Source organism: Azolla caroliniana, unplaced genomic scaffold (genome assembly GCF_043228905.1).
Source record: "Azolla caroliniana isolate FFs.n. ecotype wild unplaced genomic scaffold, voAzoCaro1.0.p SCAF_14, whole genome shotgun sequence".
NCBI classification, from domain to species: Eukaryota; Viridiplantae; Streptophyta; class Polypodiopsida; order Salviniales; family Salviniaceae; genus Azolla; species Azolla caroliniana.
In genome coordinates, this window is record NW_028230449.1 from 18,046,434 (window position 1) to 18,069,460 (window position 23,027).

The window sequence follows — 23,027 nt, forward strand, 5'->3', positions numbered from 1 at the left end:
TACTAGAAAGATATGTGACCGATAGCAACTCAGTGCATATTGTGGACGGGGCTCGATATTGGTTTTGAATATTGAGCATGACCACTCCCATTGTATGGTACAATGTCTCACTCCAATGTTCATAATGTGATTGTCCAGACTTTGCAAGTAAATGTAAGCATTTGCTTGCCATTCAGATGATCGTTGAGAGACATATGCCATCACTATGTGGATCATTACCATTTATAGATCATGCAACCCAAATGCGAATGGATGATGCCAGAATGGATAGAGAACTAGAGTCGACACAAGAAGCAGAAGTCGAGATGAATGTAGATGTTGACGAAAGGGAGGAAATCCAATTAGAAGCACATCAAACTATCGAAGCACTTCAACTTCGCGAGCAAGGATGGGGAGCGATGAGTAGTGCGGCCCTTGAGCGTTGTCGGCAACTCATGGTAGATTTTCGAAAGGAATTGCTCTTATCTATGCATGCATCGGCAACAACCAATATGGCATCGGGAGCTTCAATAAGTTGAAAGCAACAAATTGGTGCGAAAAGAGAAGCCACACCCAACGTTTCACAAGAACTTATTAGTAGCTCCCCAAACAGGACCAAAACACACACCGACAGACTACAGAGAGGTGCTCATCATAGTATAAGGCGGTTGCCAATATGTGACACTGAGAAGGTTCAATGTTTGCATTGTGATGGTTTGACATTGACTTCAAGAGACTCCAATGCAAATTGCCATCCTTTGAACAAGAGCCTTGATCTCATAGTTTTTTTATTACATTACATCATGTGAGTTTTATATGTAAAATCGTGCAATTTTATATTTGTAAAAATGTTTTTGATATTTTTGAGCAATCTTAGCATCTTTTTTAAACAATGATCACTTTGGAAATTTCAATCAGGTACCCGCATTAGGTTCATGTACCCGGGTCAGGTTTAGGTGTTACAAAATAGCTTGTCAGAGCCGGGTAAGATGTGACAGATCCGATTGTCAGAGCAAGGTTAGATACGACAGAGGCTTGTCAGAGTCGGGTTAGATGTGACAGATCCGATTGTCAAAGCTGGGTTAGATGCGATAAAGGCTCGTCAGACCCGAGTTGGGTTTTTGACATGCGCTTTTTGTGGATAGAGATTGAACGGTGCAGATCACACACGCCATTCAAAACGTGTCCTCGTCGTCCGTGTTCGCGATTTCCTCACCAAGCCTAATTATGATTTGGTTGCAAATAGAAACGGGCCGTACATACATATACATATACATATACATATACATACAGGCATGCATACACATACATACATACATACATACATACATACATACATACATACATACATACATACATACATACATACATACATACATACATACATACATACATATACATATACATATACATATACATATACATATACATATACATATACATATACATATACATATACATATACATATACATATACATATACATATACATATACATATACATATACATATACATATACATATACATACATGCATACATGCATACATATACATACATACATACATACATACATACATACATACATATACATATACATATACATATACATATACATATACATATACATATACATATACATACATGCATACATATACATACATACATACATACATACATACATACATACATACATACATACATACATACATACATATACATATACATACATGCATGCATACACATACATACATACATACATACATATACATATACATACATACATACATACATACATACATACATACATACATACATACATACATACACATACACATATACATATACATACATACATACATACATACATACATACATACATACATACATACATACATACATACATACATACATACATACATACATACATACATACATACATACATACATACATATACATATACATATACATACATACATACATACATACATACATACATACATACATACATACATATATATATATCCACATACATATAAAAGGAGAAGAAGACAAAGACAGAGTCAGAAACAGACATTCAGTCACATAGATATTGGCAGAGAAGAGAGAAATAAAGCAAAGCAAATACCAGAAAAAGGTTGAGGAAGCAGAAAAGAAGAGGAGGAGGTATTTGGGTTCCTCCTAAAAATCTTTGTTTCTCAAATATTTAAAGAAATAAATAAATCTATTTATCTATTTAGTAAGGAAGCAGAAAAGAGGAGGTATTTGGATTGATTCCTTCTTAAAACCTCTGTTCTCATAACTCCAGACCTCGCCCCCCTTTTTTTTGATCCATTGATCTATTTCTTTCTCTGCCTTGTTGTGCAGTATTTTTGATCCATTGATCTTTTTCTTTTTCTGCCTTGTTGTGCAATATTTAGGTTAGAATTAGGATAGTTTCTTCTCAAATTGAGGTTCTTTTTAAAGCTCTGTTATCTATTTCTTTCTCTTCTTTGTTGTGAAACATTTAGGATAGAATTAGGATTCTTCCCAAATTTGGGTTCTTTGATCCATTTATCTGTTTCTTTCTATAACTTGTTGCACAACGTTTAGGCTAGAATTAGGGTTCTTCTTAATACCTTTGTCTCATACATTTTTTGATTCATATATCTCTTATTTGTTCCGCAATATTCGTTTAGATATCTCTTTTATTGCTAGGAAACCCTTAATCTCTATATTTCGAACCCTAACGATTTCTGATCTAAAGAAAATGAAAGTTTAATATGTGAAAAATCGTAATCCTTTGCTATACATACCTTTTTTATGCATACCCTATTCTCATTTGGGCATTTACTTGCGATGGAATATTGATATAAATTTGATTCTAAACCTATGTAATAGTATATTGATGGATGAGATTATTGTAATGTTGATTCAAAAGTTCAACAATTGGATGTACTGGATTGTTTATATTCAGGAGCTTTTATTTCAATTATAGGATGATTATGAGAGTTTCTGTGAAATTATGATTTCATAGCCATATGCCGGTTGATAAGAGCTATGAGTTGAATGGTATTTTGGTTTATAAGAGCCATTGTTTCCCTGATTGATGGAATTCTGCTTTAATGATATCCATGAATGCCCTCAACTCTGTGTCCTGGAATCTATCTTTCACAATGGCCATCAACATTGTTTATTCCATCAACAAGGCTTAAGGAAATCTAGTTTTAATGATTGTCAATAATGACATAAACTCCATTGCCCATGGGTCATGGAATCTAGTTATAATGATCAGTTGATCTTGTAGTGGACAATGTGCACATCTTACTCTGATTTTTGCTACGAGAAGTCACTACAACTTCAGATTCATTTCTTGTGATTGGATACTATTCTGTATTGATATATATATTTTTCTATTCTCGGATCGATTAGTGTTCTAATGAATAAAATGTCCTCATTTAATAGACCATAAGTCATTGATCTTGTTAGGTGCAGATATTATCGATGGGAACATAATTGAATGAAAATTTATGAATATCTTTTTATAGATCCATGCTTACTTGTTTCATGCACAGAAAGTAAAGAATGCTATGGCTCTTTGGGCTTTCGATATGCTCATTAGTATTACTCTGAAGTGTGCTTCAAAATGTTTTGGATGTTTAAGATGGGACATTCCTTAATTTCTTTTAATCATGTATAACTATTGCTTCGATGTTGTAAATTTACTTAGGGTTTGATTAATGACTCAGTGCTTATATGACCTTTAATTAATGACTATAAAAGAAGCTCAATAGTGTACGTATTTTTTGGCATGTTGAGGTATTAAAGAAGCATGATAAAGTCTGCTGGTGGTCATCTATCAAGAATTGGCATTCTAGCCATCATTGCCATTGGTGTGATTGTTGCGATGTGTTCCATTGATCCGTCGATGGCTGTTATCACGGGAGGTCGGCAGACCATACAGAATCCCCAGAGCAATAAAGAGCTTCTAGAACTTGCCCAATTTGCAGTGGAGCAACACAATTCTAATGAGGTAAACAAAGAAGAAGGGTGGGGAAGTGGATGAAATGACACAATTCTGTTTTAATATATTACATTTCTCAGTTCTTCATGATAGTGTATGTATACTATGCTACAGAACTCGTTGGACACAATTGAGAGTCCCTAGAACCATAGACTAAATTTGCGACAATTGAGAGTCCTCGAACCATAGACTAAATTTGCCATGATTGAGAGTCCTCGAACCATAGAATAAATTTGCCACGATCGAGAGACCTCGAACCATAGACTAAATTTGCCACAATCGATAGTCCTCAAACCATAGACTAAATTTGCCACAATCAAGAGTCCTAGAACCATAGACTAAATTCGCCACAATTGAGAGTCCTAGAACCATAGATTAAATTTGCCACAATCGATCGAGAGTCCTCGAACCATAGACTAAATTTGCCACAATCGATCGAGAGTACTCGAACCATAGATTAAATTTGCCACAATCGACAGTCCTCTAACCATAGACTAAATTTGCCACAATCGAGAGTCCTAGAACCATAGACTAAATGTTTTGCATGCGGAATTTGACTCCAGGGATTACAACTCAACTTTGTGACTCTGGTATCAGCGGAGCAACAAGTTGTGTCTGGGATAATGTACTATTTGAATCTTGAGGCAGCGTCTGGAGGCGAAACTCATGAGTATGAAGCTCGGGTTTGGGTGCAACCATGGAGGAATTTCAAGTCCTTAGAGGAATTTACTTTGAAACAATGAGGAAAATCTCCTTAGTCCATTTTGCTGTTATTTTTTTTGAAAGGGTGAGTTTTCTTTGGAACCAATGTTTATAGTGAGAATCCCAAGGGTGTTTTTTCCTTGGAACAATGTTCATATATCAGACTTTTGAGGTATTTTATACCTACATATAAATATGATAGATGTAATGATAATTGATTTTATACTTGAATAATATGATGTAGTTATAATTGGTTTTACTCAAGTCCAAGGTGCTTTTCAATGGGGTTTTTTTTTGTTGAAATGAGATTTCTCAATACTAAAACTTAGAATAGAAGCTGTGGAAGCTTATTGTGGAATGATTGTAAGAACTTGGATGCCATAGAAGCTTATTAGGGAATGGCCATGAGACTAACTTCTCAGTACCAAAACTTAGAATAGAAGCCTTGGAAGCCTATTAGGGAGTGTTGACCAACAGAACTTGGATATGCCATAGAAGCAATATTAGGAAATGGCTGTAAGGACTGACTTAGTCCGTAAAAATCTCATACCATGATTTATTTGTTGCTTTTTTTAACTTGGGCACTGGTATGAGTGTATCTTTTGGATTTTGAGCTGACCTTAAATTAGAGATTGGAGATTCCATTGTGCTAAATCTTAAATTAGAGCATGGATTTTCACAAGTACAATTTGAAGCCCTTTTGTTGACGAATGTGGCGATACAATTTCACATACAATTCTCAGGTAAAGCATTGGTTGCATTGTTGAACTGAGACCAGTGCTCTCTATACAAATCAGCATGTATGCTGATACTATATTTCCAATGGTCTGGACATATTATGGATTTACATTTGCCAAGACTAGTGTTCTGTATACACAAATTGGCATGTGTACTGATCCTATATTTCCAATTGTCGGGGACATGTTATGAATTTACATTGTGCAAACATACTTTGTATACAACGAATCAAATGTAGAGCAAATTGGATTGCTACATTGGATCGATCCCTAATGAGAATCCTTCGTGTTGTTTTTATTCAATATCCATCCACGCTAAGAGTCTGCATCGAAAATGTGGTTAATTAATTCACTTCCCACAACTTGTGGGGTTGAAAATGATTTTAACATTGTTAATGAGTCTTTGTGTTATCTGATCCTCATTGTCAATGCTTCTTATTATATGCTCCGAGGAAGCATGTGTTATATACTAACATTTTTAGAGTTGTATCATCATCTCAACGTTCTACCGCATAATGTTGACATATTTCGTTCTAGGAAGCAACATCATGACCATTACGTAGGCCTTTTGTCATCGTGAACCTACTTATTCCAGGTTTATATTTTGAGCGTGAACAAGATGATCATATTAGAATATGGTTGATACATATTATGATGCCAAAGGTCCAAAAAGGCCCATGCCTACACATGCCTAACTAGGAAAACACACCACCTCACTAGTTTTGAGGTTGGAAAAACAACTCATGAAAATAAAATCCACATTTTTTTGTAAATAACTTTTCTTCCATCATTGTGGGGATAACTCTAGGGTGGTTTAGCTAGGAAAACACATCACCTCACTAGTTTGAGGTTGGAAAAGCAAATTATGAAAATACATTCACTTATTTTTTGATAGATATTTTTGTGTGGGGCTAACTCTAGGTTATACAACCAATCATTCCTTGATGATGCATTCGACTTCATATTTGAGCATGTCGCCAACATTATACATTACTTATCTAGCTTTCTTTGTAGAGTCATGGGCTAGTTCCAGGATATGCAACTAATCCTTTCTCAACTGCACATTCGACTGCACCTTTGAACATATCGCTAAGACTATGCTTGAATTCAAATCCCAACTTCTTCAATTTTGAATTACTCATGTAACGAGGTAAGATCTTTCCAACATAGTCAAAGCTAATGCCAAAAACAGACAAGCAAAATTATTGTTAGGATTACATAAAAACAGGATTTGCTCACTCATTCATACCTTGCACACAACACACACACATGATATATCACTTAGTACACACATGAATGTCTTCCATGATGTATTTATCTTTGTACATAAAGTCGTGTTGCTTGCACTTAGATTTGAAGTTTACACATACACTTACATGCACAAAATCATTCATGTGTGCATATATAATCTATGTGTAAAGAAAAAGAAAGGGAGTATACTTCTCTGGTAATTTGATATTGGGATACAACTTCTTAAGCAATTCAGCAATCTCAATGATAGATGCATCATGGGAGGTGCCAAGGTAGCGTCCTTCAGCCTCGGGTGTTTTGTATAAAAATATGTATGCGTCTATGATATCATCGATATGTACATATGAGAGGTACCGTATGTAAGCATGATGTGAAACATCACCTGGAAATTTTTTACCAACATGAGAACCCAAGGTAAAAATGGATATTTACAACAATACCCTCGAGTTCTTAGAAAAATATCAAAATAGCCCTAAGCTCTCATTACTTAACCAAATCTTTCTCTAGTATTATTATTATTATTATTTTAAGAGAAAGTGTGTGAGTGTGTGCTTGTGCATGCATGTGTTTACCTGTTACGAGAGAAATAGCATCTGCAACACTGTTTGGAATCTTATCTAGCAAGAATGGACCTGTCACCAATGTAGGCAACAACGTGACCAAGTTCAAGTTGTACTCCTTAGCAAGTTCAAATGCCTTCTTCTCAGAGAGTGCTTTGGATGCAAAATAAGGCTGCATAGTATGTACATCAATTAAATTCATGTTGATTAGTGTAAAGTACAATAGTTAAATTTATATTGGTTTACAATTCATAAAATCATTTTATAACAAAATGTTGGTTAAAGCTTACCCATCCTTTGGGCTTGTCACGAAGGCACATTTCCACATCTGTCCAACCACTCTCATCATATGTCTCACCCGGAGTGTCATCAAGTAAAGGATACCTTACAGCCGATGCGGATGAGCTAAACACAATCCTTTTAATAGATGGTGATTTGGAGCATGACTTCAAAATGTTTACAGTTCCTTGAATAGCAGGTTCAATGCAATCCTTCTACAAATACATAAAAAAGGTATTACAATTAGATTGAAAAACCTACTCAACAAACCATTGAGATTTATGCTAGAGTTATTTAAGAGCCTAATTATGTCAAATGTAGATTGTACAGATATAACAATGCCTATTTCTAAAATCTAAAATGCATTTATAAGCAATGGCTACATTGTGACATGTTAGCCATGTGAATTTGCTAAAGAGAATTACATCTAAATCTCAATGATGAAAAACAATAATGGTCTCCATATAAATTAGTTAAAGAATTTTCCAAGGAAAACACACCATCAGGGTCAAATGTTGGATATAGAAAGTCATGAAAATAATTTCTTTTTATTGGTATTAGAGAGAGAGAGAGAGAGAGAGAGAGAGAGTTTGCAATGAAGTTGACTTACATAGGGGTCCTTATATTCAAATTCCGTCGGACTAGCACAATGGAACACTCCATCACATCCATACACCGCATCATCAAAGCTCCCCTCCTCGAGCAAATGTCCTCTCATTATTTGAAGCCGGTCCTTGGCCCCAAGGAGTTCTCTTAGAAGTGCCGTCTTCTTTATATCATCTATCAAAGATCAACATTGAGGCCATAAAAACAAATTTAGGGATGTGCGTAATATAGAACTTTAGAGTAAATTTATACGGTTTATTGTTTAATAAAATGTGTCAAACAATGAAAGTGTCAATGAAATTGTTTATTGAGATTAACACAAATAAGTTATTGCTTGAAAGTGACAAAAGTCAATCACATGGGTTTAAAATATAAGTGACTTATAGTTCTAGCTACACAATTTGTTGGAAAATTTCCTTCATGTTGAAAACACTCTAAGGTAAATGGAATGATATGATATTACAAGCTGCATTTAAGTGTTTTTATAAACAACATCAAAAAATTCACTCACTCGCATCACGGACAGTGGCACGGACACGATAACCGAGCTCGAGTAGTCGTTTCACTAGCCAACTACCCAAATGTCCTGATGCGCCTGTCACACAAACAAGGTCACTAGTTTGATGGATGCCATTAGTTGATTGAGGTTTGAGGCCATTGGAGGAGTCAATAATTGCCATTCCTTCTCTCCCTCTCTCTATAAGAATGATCTTTTGTTACAAATATATTTGTAAGGATGGGGTGATCGAGAGTGATGATTATTGCAATGAGAGGAGACAAAGCAATCTGATGAGAGGGAAACTTGGGAGGGTCTTTGTTATGATACTTTTTGCATGGGTGCAAAGATGTGTGTGTCTCTCTCTCTTTTATACTTATTGTATTATAAGTTCTCCTTTTGTGTTTGTTGAACTAAATTTTGGTGCTTGTGCTACCGACTCCTTGGAAACCATGACTCATGCTAGCAAGGTCACGTGATGCATGCACAACATGTCATTCTATTGCCTTTAATGATTTGGGCCACATCGTGAGAGAAAGATAATAATGACTCTCACGTCACACAACTTTTTAAGTATAAACTTTTGATTCAATACACATTCTCATTGAACTTTTTCTTTCTTCTTCTTTTTACAAGAGAAAGAAAAATGTACATACATTGGTGGTTCTCAATAGAATACTAAACTTTTTACAACAAAATCAAGGTCACATTTTCGTCAAAAGACTTTAGTCAAGTTTTTACAAAATATCAAACATTTCACAAAATACAAACAAAGAATTTTGAGATCACTTTTTAGTTAAGAAAATAGAGTGAGTTTTGTTAGAAGAAAAGCTCGGGATAGTTTTTTTGTAGTTGGTTCTCAATAGAATTCCAAGCTTGTTCTAGTAAAGCAAAATAAAAATATGTGGCTCTTAACGCCCTTTTAAATACTCAAATAGCCTTGAAGTACTTTGGAAATGAGATTAAAATTGTAAGCCCTTACTTTGGAAAAGTAGCCCTAAAATCCCCCATAAAATTTTGGATTATTGTGCATGATATCTCACCAATTCAATGTAAGAGATGAATTCTAAGAGCCTCTTTCCCAACGTGAACATCATCTTTGTACGCCTTAAAATTTCTTGGGGAAGAAACTTAGAAGGAATCTAAGTTACGAAAAAAACATGAATTGATCTACGGCCATGAATGTCTCAAACACTTATGTGTTTGCATGAGAGCACATTTCTATCAAACAATTTCTAGAACACCTTATTGGTAAACAAGAACCTCTTTCCTGAACACTAAGATACCTACATATTAATAAATATGTTTATTTAGCATTTTTTTGCGTCGGAAGAACACCACAATTCTCACTATCAAAACTCATATGCAATATCCTTCAACCTCTTTCTCAAACAAGGAAGTTAAATTGTCCTGGTATAAAAGAATGTCTCACCAACCACAGTTGTATAAACATGGCAGGTTAATCTCTACATCATGTTGCAAGAAAAACACTAATTTTCACTTGAGAGAGAGAACAAGGGCGTTGATGTTACTGAATAACAAATAAAACAAAAGTGGTGATACTTTGCTTTAGCAATTGATATATGCTTCATGAGTGCAACAAATCAATTGGGCTAGGAAGAATTAATAACTTATATTTATTGAGATGTTTAACATGAGAATTGTGCTGACATGAAAGATTAAAGAAAAAATATAAGCGCATTTATTATACAAATATTCATCGAGTATCTTATATATTACATGAGGAAAGGGCATCACAAAATTAGTTTCCAATCAAAGTTTTCTCTCTATCATCTCCCATGTTCCCTATTGGCCAACATGGTAATTATATCCAAAGGAGAAGGATGTGAATAAAAAATCATATTGACAATAGCATGAAGTATTTTCAAGTTACAGCAATTTTGTTATGATAACTTGTCCGAATCATACAATAGAGCGATGGAACAAGGTTTAATGCAACGATTTCATGTCCACGCCTTCATCAAATCCTTTTGGGCCTAGGAGAACGTTAGCATCGATTTGCTTGTCAAATTTCCTTCTTCGTCGATCCTCATATTCTTGAAAGCACTCCATCTTCAATAAAACATCAAACAGATTATTGATTTATCATAGATATGTGTAGGTATATACTTTGTGGCTTTTAAGTGCCCTCAAGAAAATGCAAGATTAAACTCTTAGCACAGATGATTTCAAGCTAAAAAAAACATGAACATTTTATTAGATAAGCTTGTGGACTTTTTAGGAGTGCTTGCTATTAGTGTGGATGATCTAAAACTAAAAAAACGAAGATTCATTTTAATCATCTGTAAAATTTGAACTCACAACCTTCATATTGTAAAAGAACAAGTTTTTTACTACTAAATAGCATATATTTATTCAAATTTGATTGAATGTAATTGGTAGAATCTTTATGCAATCATTTGTTAATTTGGGGAAATGTTTAAAGTCTCTTATATGCTTTAGCATGCAAAGAAGTCTTATTATGTTTTTTGAATTTTATATTAGAAGAAAAAACAAACACAAATCTTTAAAAACCACGCTTACATAAAACCAATAACAATAACAAATTCATAGCATTACATTTCCATGAAAGAGAATAATGAACAATGGTTTACCTCTTGCAACTTCTCTACTGTAATTGAGTTTCCACGTACAGAAAGTGTTTGTAGAGACGTGCATTCCTTCAACAACATTGTAGGAAGCTGTGAAGAAAGAAATGTGGGTTATATATACTTGGCAATTCCATTTCTATTGTAATGGCCTTCTCCTAGTGTTGTGTTTACCAAACAATACCTTCAAGCATCTTTGTCACACCATATATCATTTATTCTAACTACATGCCACATCAGTGCATTGAAAACTCTGTGTGTGTGTGTGTGTGTGTGTGTGTGTGTGTGTGTGTGTGTGTGCGTGTATCAAGTTTGAAAATCATGTTTCGGTTGGCTGTATAATTTTTGGTATTCAGTTATGTAGCTCATTATACAGAACCGTAAACCTATTATTGATGGACATACATCTACACCATGCACAGCACAGACTGATAGGACAGTGACTTCTTCACATCAGTTAGAGATTGCGGGAGATGGATATGCACACATTCCTCTAGAAGAGAGAATTTGGCAATTGTGTCATTATTGTAATACTTTTTAATGAAATAAGAGGGAGATACGATTTCCTCTTTAAGCAACACTTTGGCCCACTATGCAAAATAATGGAATATGAGGATCAACGGTGCCTGAGGCTTTTCTTGCTAGAACTCAAGAGCCACTGAAAGAAGTTGTTGAAAGACAACGATGCAGCCACCCAAACTCATCAACAAAGAACAATCACAACATCACTCCTACTCATGCTACAAGTTGATCAAGGGCTACACAAATGGGCATGCAAAGGGGTTATAATAGATTAGGCAATAGCAATTTGTCATGCATGTAGGCCCCGGCCTTGTGGACCACCACCTCACCACACTTGCCATCTACATATAAAGGCCATTATCTCCCACCATCACTGGTGTTTCCCTCGCTTCAAAGACCTCTCCATTCTGGATCAACCTATGCTAGAGATCCTTTGAAGACAAAATTACAATATAGCTAACTTTAGAATCTTATACGTACAGATGATGAGATTCTTTAGTGACATCTTATTCTATTTTTATATACTTTTTTACATTGTTATAGTTGTTTTGGTTTGTTGTTATCAAAGATAAGACAACATTTTATATAATCTCTTGTTTGGTCTTATAGTCCATTCTGGCCTCTTAAAAGACGTTAATATATCTTTCTTTCTTTCTCAAGTTTTTGGCTTGCTGGTTTGCACCATAGCATATAAATTATAAAATAGAGAGAACTCAAGATTCCACCCATGGATCAGTCCCATCCCCATAGGTCACAATTTCATCTCTCGTGGAACATAACATTATATCTATCTAGCTATCTTAGACTCTTATTGACCTGGAGGTCTTGGAGACTAAAACAATTCCATACAATCACGTTATTTATTCATCCTTGCCGTTTCTATCCCGTGGATGTAAAAAAAGTAATCTTTCTTTCTTAACTCTGTTTTTCATAACAAATTGTCATATTAATAAATATATTGCTATGAGCACATCCTCTCATTTGAAAGACATTGAAATTCAAAGCTTGAAAATCAATTTATGAAAATAAAATCCATAGTTTCATCCATGAAACACAATTACTAATGCTTGAATATGAGTCATTATGTAGCACTATGTCCAACCAATGTCACAAGAATCGCTTTGCAGTTTCCAAGGTTCCATGTGGAAATTTTGATTCAGACGTTGTAACACACAGAAAAACAAATAAATTTAATACATGTATGTCCATGAGTGCATGCATACACGAACATATGTATCTATACATTATTACATGGGTTCCAAAAAGTGGATCTTGATATAGTAAATTTGTGAGCAATTTAGTGGGGTGACTGAAAGACCATCACATCTCTCTGTAAACTAGATGGCCTGAAACACAAGTTGTTTCTTTTGTTGAGGATCCATGATTGTTATTAGTAATACTTTAGCAATAGACACGTTGTTGCTGAACTAACTAGTAATACACTAAATAATCTAAACTTGCACAAGTCATTTTATGACTAATTAAAGGTCAAGATTTTGGTAAATAATTTTAGATAAGGCGAAAGCAAATCCTGTGTAAAATGGGAATAACTTTGAAAAATACATTTATATGCAAGAGAAATGGCAAAATACCTGTTTCAACTTGTTATTGTCCAACCCCAAAGATTTAATGCGTGTTAGATTGCACATTGTATGTGGGAGCTCCTCAATTAAATTATCTGTCATAATTACATGTCTAATAACAATTTATGCATTGAAAACAAATGGCACCCAAATCAACACAATCAACATAGAAAGAAACAATAGGAGTGACTTTAAAAGAAATACATAGATAGATAGATAGATCAACTTCAAATAAAATTCTATAATATATTTAAGATTTATGATAATACATATAAAACCTAAGCAGGCGAGGGTGATGCAAAAACTAACCGTTAGCAAGAAGCTCCTCCAATGAGAAACAGCTACCAATAGACACTGGAAGACTTGTTAGTCGATTATGACCAACATTCAAGAGTGTCAACTGTTTGTTTTGTTCATATGTTAGTTTCAAAAACAAATAAAAACATTGTGATAATTATGTGTATATTCACACTTTCACAACAATGTGTCAGATGACTCAAGGTATTACCCACATTTCTTAGGCTTCCGATTGCAGTTGGTAAGGATGTCAAGGAATTCATAGACACTGACAGTCTTTCCAGTCGCACTAGAAGTCCCACTGAACAAAAATTGGTTAGCTGTACTGATCAGACAGTCCTTGTCATTGTTGGGTGAAAACTTTAACCATAAATTAAGCATATAAATGGGCATCTCAATAATTTGAAAGAAGGAGACATGATCACAATCAATTCATTTACATTCGTCTGGTAAACTTGTAAGTCTATTTTCATCAATGGCAAGAACCTTCAGAGATTGAAGCTTGCCCAGGGTTGAAGGCAATCTCTGTAGTAAATTCTCCGAAGCCATCTGCAAAATCCACCATGATAAACCAACATAATTAAATTGAAGTAGAAGGCATTAGATGATGCATTATTAAAATTCCAACCCACAGTTAAAAGTTATTTTCAAATAAAAAAATGGTTGAATAAATTTGCAATAATTCAATAAATAAGGAATAAACATGTCAAAATCAAAGTTTGGAATCATTACAATCAATGCTAAAGCTGAAAATATCAAGCAAGGATGTGCAACAGCTGTCTGGCTTTAAAACATTATTAGGACTACAAATGATCAGAAGCTATGTCAGCGAGGTGGATAGCAATACCTCAAAGATGTACATCCAACATTGCAACTTTCTCATCATCAGTCAATGCATGAATACAATGCATCACAATTCTCTAAATCCGCAATAAAACCATTCACCCAGTTTATTGCAAAATAACCAACCTAGAGTTGGATAGTGTCATCTTTTCTTCATGGAAAAGAACATATTTAAAAAGCAATTGTAGAAACTTGCGATCTCCCATATATAGTATCTATAAGAATCCCCTATTCCCACCTTTCTTATCATCAGTCAATCCATGAAAAAAATGCATCACAATTCTCAAAATCTGCAATAAACGCTTTCACCCAGTTTACTGCAAAAAAATTAACCTAGAGTTGGACAGTGTCATCGTTTCTTCATGGTAATGAACACACTAAAAATAAAAATTCTGTAAAAACTTGCAATCTCCCATATACAGCATCTACGAGAATCCCTCCTTCCCACCTTAACATGTCTCATTGAGCTAGAAAACATCTATATAGAATGGTAAATTCCTAAATGATATGGAATATTCGACATCACTCCTGTTCTTCTCATTTCTCACTTATGTACAAGACACCAGCCAAGAGATTTCTCTAAATGTAGAGTCTAGACTATAATTTCTACAAAATTAGTGTTTGGCAGTGTGGACACGTTACATATGACAGGAGATCTATTGAGGTAATAAGCACCTTAAAATATACGGGGAATTGAATTTGAGCTCCCAGAGATGGTTAATTGTGTCACAACATGGTTATGGATAGGCGTAGAGAGGCCAAAATCTTACAAATCTGGAAACAACTGAAACCAAAATAATAATAAACTGAGCTGGAAATGAAGATGCAATCATTTTAAAGAACGTGTTTGTTAGGAAAATATTGCTTAACATGATAACATATCTCCCTCTACTAATAGAACAAGACAACTCCCAGCTATGTATAATTGGGGGTAGAAGATTAAATGAAATATATCTTCCAGGTATGGGGGATGGGGGGCTCTACTGAGTAAACAACACAGAATAATAACAGATTTCCAGAAGTCATCAAAGCTGTAGTCAAAAAGTTTATGCACAGAGTTGTGCAGAGTCAATGAGAGGAAGCCATGTATGAAAAACAACTATAAATGCAGTCACTGCACTCCCATTGGAAGCACCAAGTTTAGAAAACTATTGAAGATGCATAGAATGGAGTAGTAGTCTCTCGATGCAATAATGGCTTCTTCAGAAGCAATGTGTTATACCGCAATAAGTTTTCACTAATAGACTTACAAATGGTAACTCAAATTATACAAAAGTCGTGAATATAAACATTCATTCAGATTGCTGACTGTTTGAATGGAAGGAAATTCATACCAAACGCTGCAAATTAGCAAGTCCACCAATTTCTACTGGCAATTCAACTGCATAGGAAAATTTAAAAACCATTTAGTTTCACTTCCAAAAATCATTTAATTCCATTTAAATTTTCCTACTTTGGTAGCCTCAGGATTCCTTTTCAATCGTATTGTTATCATCTTAAACTGTTTTGATTATGCTTGAAAAGGAAACAGCCCATAATTCCCATGATTCATTAAACCATTAGTTATGATGCGACCATAGCTATATTATCATGTTTAGTATATGACAATTTAGATAATTATTTAGGCAAATTATTTTCATATTCTAGTAGAGATAAGCATGCCATATATTAATTAATCAATGTGGATGTTAAAATGTGCAAACATATGTGACAATAAACAAATAAGTTCTTATTAAGCAGAACCTAATTGGTTTCAAATTTAGTAGTCTAGCATATCAGACACCACTAAATCGTATAGCTCTACAGTTTTCACTTCTAGTTCATGAGAATTTAAGAAAAAATGATGACTGGCGTATGTGTTTTAACATTTCCTTGAATATAAAACATTGAAGCTTCTGTTCAGATCCTGATTAATGTAAGTGAATGTTGAGACTGTGCAAACATATGTGACACTAAACAAATATGTTCTTATTAGAAAAAATTAAATCGGTTTCATATTTAGAAGTCCAGCACATTAGACATCAGTAAATAGTATAGCTCTACAGTTCTCACTGCTAGTTCACCAGAATTTGAGAAAAATAAATAAAACAAGGGTATATGGCATAATGTATGTGTTTTAACTTTTCCTTGAATATAAAACGTGGAAGCTTCTGTCTCCACCATTCAGTTTGCTATCTCATGTCCTAATGTATACATAACTTCTAGGACTTTTGCCTTGTAATTCTACTGTCAACAATAGGTCATAAATACATTTTTATTGTCACCACCGTCCATGTACTTTTGTTTTTTATATACTGCAAACAAGCTATCACTCAAAATCAATGCGTGAAAATGACAGACATGCTAAGTGTCATTGTTAAGTAATGTTTCTACATCCAAAACTTTCCTCTATGCAAAAGGCTTACACAAGATCTAATTTCTTGGTGTCATTATTGCCATGGACGGCGGACGCATACCAAAAAAGAATGTGATCTAGATTACTAATCCTCAAGAAAATGATATGGATTCCCTTTTTAAACTAAACATTCTCAGTAATTCTTCTACTGCATTATAAACATAATAAATGCCTGTAATATTTAGCTTATGAATTCAGGATTCTCCACTTCAAGCCTCTCATCATTAAGACCATATGTGGACCTTGAAAACAAAAGACCATATGTGGATTGATTTCTTTTAACAAAGAATTATGCAATGCATTGACTTTATGACTCATAACCTTCTACTTATAACCTTTGGCATGTAAAAATGCTATGAAAACATGGTGAAAGCTAATGTGTTAGTAGTTTGCAACCTGATATCCTGAATAAACTTCTAATTAGGACGTCAGGACCTTTTCAAGGGACCCTAGTTCTAAAGGTCACCTTAAAATATCTAGAAACTGTTAGAAACATGTTTACAGTAACTAAATGATTTGGGAACATTATTAACGGATAAGCATATCTCAGTAGAAATCCTCTTCATTATCTTTAACTTAAACATCCACAACTTTTCATAATCCAACCTTTTTCATATTGCACTAAGTTTTCATTAAGCTTGAGCAAAACATCAGAGAGAGAATGCAGTTGATAGACTGAAATTTCCCAACCTTGAATCTTCCATACAGGACATATGATAAAAGTCAATTACACAAGGCTTAAACAAAGGATCTTTGAATATACACGAAATGAGTGACTTACTGAGTTTATTATGTGTTACATCAAGTGTTCGAACACTTCTTGTGAGATCAAGAACTTCGCTCGGCAATGTCTGTGATTCACAAAGCGAGAATGAACTAAGAAATATCCAAAGAGAATGATGCAATAAAAGAACAATTTAAAGACTGATATCAGATCAAGTTTTAAATACTTTCACATGTGCGAAAGAGACCACTTTCCTCCTAAGTTTCACATTCAACTATGAGCTCTTGCAAGCAAGGAACCTCATTCATAACTAGGTGCCAGGGGAAGGGGGTATTTTCTCCAACATATGCAAAAGAGAAGATTTTGTCTCCTGTTCTCTACAATATTAACTATTGTAAGATTTTTGGGGCAAGGCTTCATATACCTAGCTAGGTACAGCGAGTATATAAAGAACTTGGACAAGTTCTTCCGAGGATTTTGTTACGATAGAGCAGAGAAGGTTACAAAGATATGTATTTGAGAGAAGAGGGGGAAACAATTACACAGTAACAGTAAGCAATAACTTGGGTTGAATAGACTAACCGGTGAAAGCCAACATGACTTACATGGTGAGGACTAGTTTATATACTAGAATATTCTTGCATGTTAGAAAAAGATTGATTGTCATCACAAACGTTTTCCAACGAGTGTGTTGATATACAAGGATACTTATCAATATGGCCCTTCAAACCATAGTATCAACCATATGCACCATACGTGCATTCGCATTCGAGAATGGTTCAATCATTCGGCTATGGTAAACACCTTTGAAGTATGGTAAATACCATAAATTTGTATTCAATATAAGAAAGTTAAGGTAAAAAGTGTAAAACAAACATAAGAATGTTTTGATAACATACACATTCGTTTGCATTCGTATGAAAAAGAATGTTTGCAAATGCATTCGAGTATATTACGTACTATGCTTCAAACTTAGTCATGCTGTACAATCAGTTATATCGCCTGCTTGTTGTTCCTACACTACCTCTCATGCTCGTTAATCAACTGGAGTAGGCCAAGTACTTTCAAAAACTGTCCTAGCTTATCCTCTCTATGTGCCTAGATGAATATATTCACTGTTTGATGATCAGTGCAGATATGTTGGAAATCCACATCTCTTGCTACAATCTGCTCACTGATATAGTGATAGTGCACCTTAATATGTTTGGTACAAGCATGAAAAATAGGATTTTGAGCCAATTGAATACTGCTGGGATTAACACAAAAGATCCACACAGATTCAATATAGGCACTGAAATCCTTGAGTATCCCCACTTAGGCCATACTGCTCTATGCTGAATAGTGGTGCCACAGTAAGCTGCTTCTTGCTGGTCTAGGAGATGGTGCCACTACCTAGGGAAAATGCAAAGCTCAATATACACTTTTATTTGCTGAATTGCCAGCCCAATCAGTGTCCATAGAACCTTGTAAGCAGATTGAAAATCCTGGTTCAGAAAATATATTGCGGTTAACATTCCTATGACATGCCACAAAATTCATGCAGGACAATCCAAATGTAGTTCATGCAGCATTGCATGAATTAAAATGCCAGTAATCCACATGTATTCTGTAAGATCACAGATCGTGAATCAGATACCACCTATGGATTCAAGTTGTGGTCTAGGAGAGTTGTAATCAGCTTCATTCCCCCATCGCAAACTTAAACGTAAATTCAAAACACAATGTCTTCAGGAAAGAGAAATTCCACAAGGTATGCAGATAATCTTGATGCAAACGAAATAATGAAGGTTCCCCAAATCTTTCATCTTGAATTTGCCGGCTAGTAGTGCTTTCACTTTCTTTACGATGGCCATGTGTTCCCCTCCTGTGAGTAGGTTTTCAGCATACAAAAGTATGAAGGTGTACCACTGGAGTCATTGTGAACATAAAACGAGTTGTCTACTTTTAGACATGCAAACTCCTATCCTGCACAAATACTGTATGACTTTTAAGCATCATGCCCACCAGTATCTCTGTCCTACCATGGAGTTATTTCTGCCCAGCCTTTCATTGGGGAGAACATTACCCATTTCCATATTCATTTGGATGGTGTTTGAGCACATTCTTACTCTTAGTTGACAATTTAAATTAACTTCTTTCACATCATTTGAGGCATTTTCAGAATTGAAGATGTTGAAGGAAATCAGCAAACTCGCCATAGCAGCGATCAGCCAAACTTGTCAACATGAATGAGCCAGTTCCAACACGAATAGGCTTCCAATAGCAACACGATAGAAAACAGACAGACTATGACTAACCTTCACCCTCACATTTTGATACCATTTAAAGAAGCTAGGCAAGTTGTGCGGAGGATCTTGTTACAATGCAGTGAAGAAGGTTAAAAAGATTTTTATGTGCTCTAATACCATGTAAAGGATCTTTTTACAACATATCAAAGACGGTTATAAAGATCGCATATGAAAAGGACCCCACTTTCCTTCATGTTACTTAACAATGATGAACATTATGAACTTCAAGAAAAGCCCTTTGTACAGATCTAGATGTGGTTCTGATCCCCCAATTATGTGTCTGCATACACACACACACACACATAACTCCAAACCCTTGATGACACACATATATTAATCCTACACTCCTGACTTTATATATATTATTTGGAAAGACCAAATTATAACACATTTTAAGAATTTTCCCATGATAGAAAGTTGTAAAGCGCTAGCTTGTTTAAAGCGTAAATGAGTTGAATAGGTTTTTTTACATTTACAGATTTTCCCATCTTCTTTCATTGAGATAAGGAAGTTTGCAGAATACCATTGGTTTGCCTAGCATGGAAGTTTGAAGCATACCATTCATCTTTATGTAAAGTTCTTTTCATAGGCAAGAGTGCATGCACTTTACTTAGTGACTGTGTTGTATTTTATACCCACAAGTATTGGGTACCTAAAATAGACAAGGGTCTTGGAAGATCAGAAAAACTTCCTATTTGTACTAGAGAAATTCCAGATTGGCCTATTCTAGATGTGTTGAGCTCACAACTTTTCAAGCCTAAGCTATTGTTTGACATAAATTCAATGATAAAGTTTATAACGGCAAGTAAGCCTGTTACCACCTCATGGAAGATATCAATTCATGATTTTCGGGAACTTTTTCAATCACTTTGGTTCACAAGTTACTTGTATTGTTCACCCCGTCATCTTAGACACTTTCTCATGCAAGAAATAAACCTTCATGTTTCCTCCCCATGTGCAACATAGCTCTTAGAGATGAGGGTCCTCGTATCTAGCTAGGTGTGTGGACATTCTCCTGGATAGACATTCAAAGGGCAAGTTGATTTGTAACTAGCGGTGATGCAAAGAAGAATCTAAAACTGATCGTGTGTTGCGTTCAAATGTAGTGTATTCAATCTGTTTTATAGATGCCTAAACTTTTCCAGCTGTGTTTCCTATGTGGGATATCAATTGGAGCTCGCCTTCCATTCATACTGTTTTCCTTTATATTCAACAACACACGCTGCTTATTAAAATGATGCATATCACAACACATTGTCTTCAAATGAATTGCCTTTCTCATCAAAAGTATCAAGTTCTTTCTTCAAAAACATCATGTTTTTTTATCAGAAGGATCAAAATTTGACCAGAAAATGACCATTCATCTCTTCATAAGCATCATTTTCTCTTCAAAATGACCAATTTACCATTGTTCATTTTTCTTTCATTTTTTATTCTATTTTCTCTTCAAAATGACCAATTTACCATTGTTCATTTTTCTTTCATTTTTTATTCTATTTTCACTTCAAAAGAAGGATCGAATTTCTCTTCTTCTTCGTTCTGTGTCTTTCTTTTTTTGGTTTCCTTTTCCGTTTTGTGTTTTTTCTTCTTTTATGCATTGAAGATTAGGTTCCTCTTACCTTGAGGTTAGAGTCTCTCAATCCAACGATTCCGGTGGTCTTCCATTTGGCAGCTCTGTTGGCACGCGCGACCTGCTGTTTGCTCATGCAGCAACCCATCCTGCAGAGAAAGAAGAAGAAGAAGAAGAGGAGGAAGAAAGTCAGAGCTTAAAGAAGAAGAAGGAGAAGACAAAAAGCTCTTAAAGTCATGTGGGTCTTCCTAAGCTATGGCATTTAGAGAGAGAGAGAAGAAGAAGAAGAAGAAGAAGAATCAAGCTCATTAAAGAAGAAGAAGAAGAAGAAGCCGATTTAGGCTGAACCGATTTAGGAACCGGTTTGGACAAACCGTTAATCCTTAACCGGTTTGACCCCACCCGGTTTGGTTCGTCTTGAACCTTACCGAACCGAGCTCAATCCGGGGGAGGAGGGTTTACGAAGCTCGTGCCTAACCGAGCCGGAACCGAACCGTCAAACTGTTTATAAAAAATAAACGGCTCGGTTTAGGCTTTATTACCAAGCCGTTGCCAACTCCTTCTAAGTTTCTAAGGTTGCTCTTTGCTCCCTTGCCTAAACTATATGTATGCCTTAAGAAATAGGTAGAAAAAATTATCAATATTTAGCCCCAAAAGAAACTCAGACACCGGCTTGAATTTGTAGGTTAATTCATTCGTCTATTTGATATAACGACGTTGCTCTAATTTGTTTTGGATCTCAATGAACTTAAGGATACATTTTCTTATTTGTTTTGTACGAAACATGTACCACACAATTCTTTTATCCAAAGCACATTCTCATACGTGACCTATATATATATATATCATGTTCACACTTTATATATGCATTCACATAGAGGACCATGCATTAGGTAGAGGTAACGACAATTACAATAGGAAAAGTCGTAAAGTAGAACATTCCATACATCAAAACTTGCACATCATCTAGAAAAGGGGGGGGGGGGGGGGGGGGGATCGAGATCTCACAATTGATGTTGAAGAAATTGGCATAAATATGTTGTGTGCGGACTTGCAAGGTCTTGATTAAATAAAAACACTATCTTTACCTGAATTTTAGTATACTTACATGAAAGGTGTTATTATGATTATTCGCAGAAGCTAAAACAAAATACACAACTATAGTACATGGAAAATACTACTTGTGAATATTCGTGATCATTGAAAATATTTTTGTGATCGTTGACATGGATCGCTTAAACTTGTGCATGACAAGTAATGTAAAGTTTAGAAAGCCATAACTTGATGAGGTTCTTCAATATGTACTCTAAAATCTATTCTGTACCTTTTCCTACCACTCCACTTTTATATGAGAGCAAACGTATCCGAGGCAAAGAAAAATAACACAACCATCTAGGTCTAATATTTAAATCCATTCACACATGGGGCCAAGAGATCCTAAGTTAAGAGACTATCTATCTTGTCCATATATACCAAGGTTGCTTGTGGCCACATCAGCTACAATCATAAATTGTCTCTGTATCAGCTTGTTAAGTTATAAGATTATTTACCTTTTCGTGATACCAAGGTTGCTTGTTACACTTGA

At 35.0% G+C, this 23,027-nt stretch overlaps 3 protein-coding genes across 4 annotated transcripts; 1 reads left to right on the forward strand and 2 right to left on the reverse strand.

The window, feature by feature from the left end:
- Window positions 1-2,067: 2,067 nt before the first annotated feature.
- LOC147855689 (cysteine proteinase inhibitor A-like) lies at window positions 2,068-4,941 on the forward strand. The gene is made up of 3 exons (XM_087330803.1): window positions 2,068-2,143; window positions 3,785-3,989; window positions 4,544-4,941. Exons 2-3 carry the CDS (start codon window positions 3,789-3,791, stop codon window positions 4,721-4,723), a joined length of 381 nt encoding a protein of 126 aa, XP_087186929.1. The 5' UTR covers window positions 2,068-2,143; window positions 3,785-3,788; the 3' UTR covers window positions 4,724-4,941.
- Window positions 4,942-6,094: 1,153 nt separating this feature from the next.
- On the reverse strand, window positions 6,095-8,940 carry LOC147855690 (dihydroflavonol 4-reductase-like). The gene is made up of 6 exons (XM_087329992.1): window positions 8,627-8,940; window positions 8,120-8,289; window positions 7,521-7,724; window positions 7,243-7,402; window positions 6,860-7,052; window positions 6,095-6,595 (listed from the first exon to the last, which is right to left on the reverse strand). The coding sequence occupies exons 1-6, from the start codon at window positions 8,793-8,795 to the stop codon at window positions 6,436-6,438; spliced, it is 1,056 nt and encodes a 351-aa protein (XP_087186118.1). The 5' UTR covers window positions 8,796-8,940; the 3' UTR covers window positions 6,095-6,435.
- Window positions 8,941-10,290: 1,350 nt separating this feature from the next.
- On the reverse strand, window positions 10,291-21,649 carry LOC147855691 (plant intracellular Ras-group-related LRR protein 7-like). Of its 2 annotated transcripts, none has more exons than XM_087330689.1 (9): window positions 21,492-21,649; window positions 17,642-17,711; window positions 15,800-15,846; window positions 14,063-14,171; window positions 13,838-13,923; window positions 13,635-13,725; window positions 13,335-13,420; window positions 11,227-11,313; window positions 10,291-10,684 (listed from the first exon to the last, which is right to left on the reverse strand). In XM_087330689.1, the coding sequence occupies exons 1-9, from the start codon at window positions 21,588-21,590 to the stop codon at window positions 10,562-10,564; spliced, it is 798 nt and encodes a 265-aa protein (XP_087186815.1). In that variant the 5' UTR covers window positions 21,591-21,649; the 3' UTR covers window positions 10,291-10,561. The 2 variants fall into 2 exon arrangements, with proteins under 2 accessions (XP_087186815.1, XP_087186816.1); XM_087330690.1 differs by lacking the exon at window positions 21,492-21,649 and adding an exon at window positions 20,431-20,451.
- Between the last annotated feature and the right edge of the window lie 1,378 nt (window positions 21,650-23,027).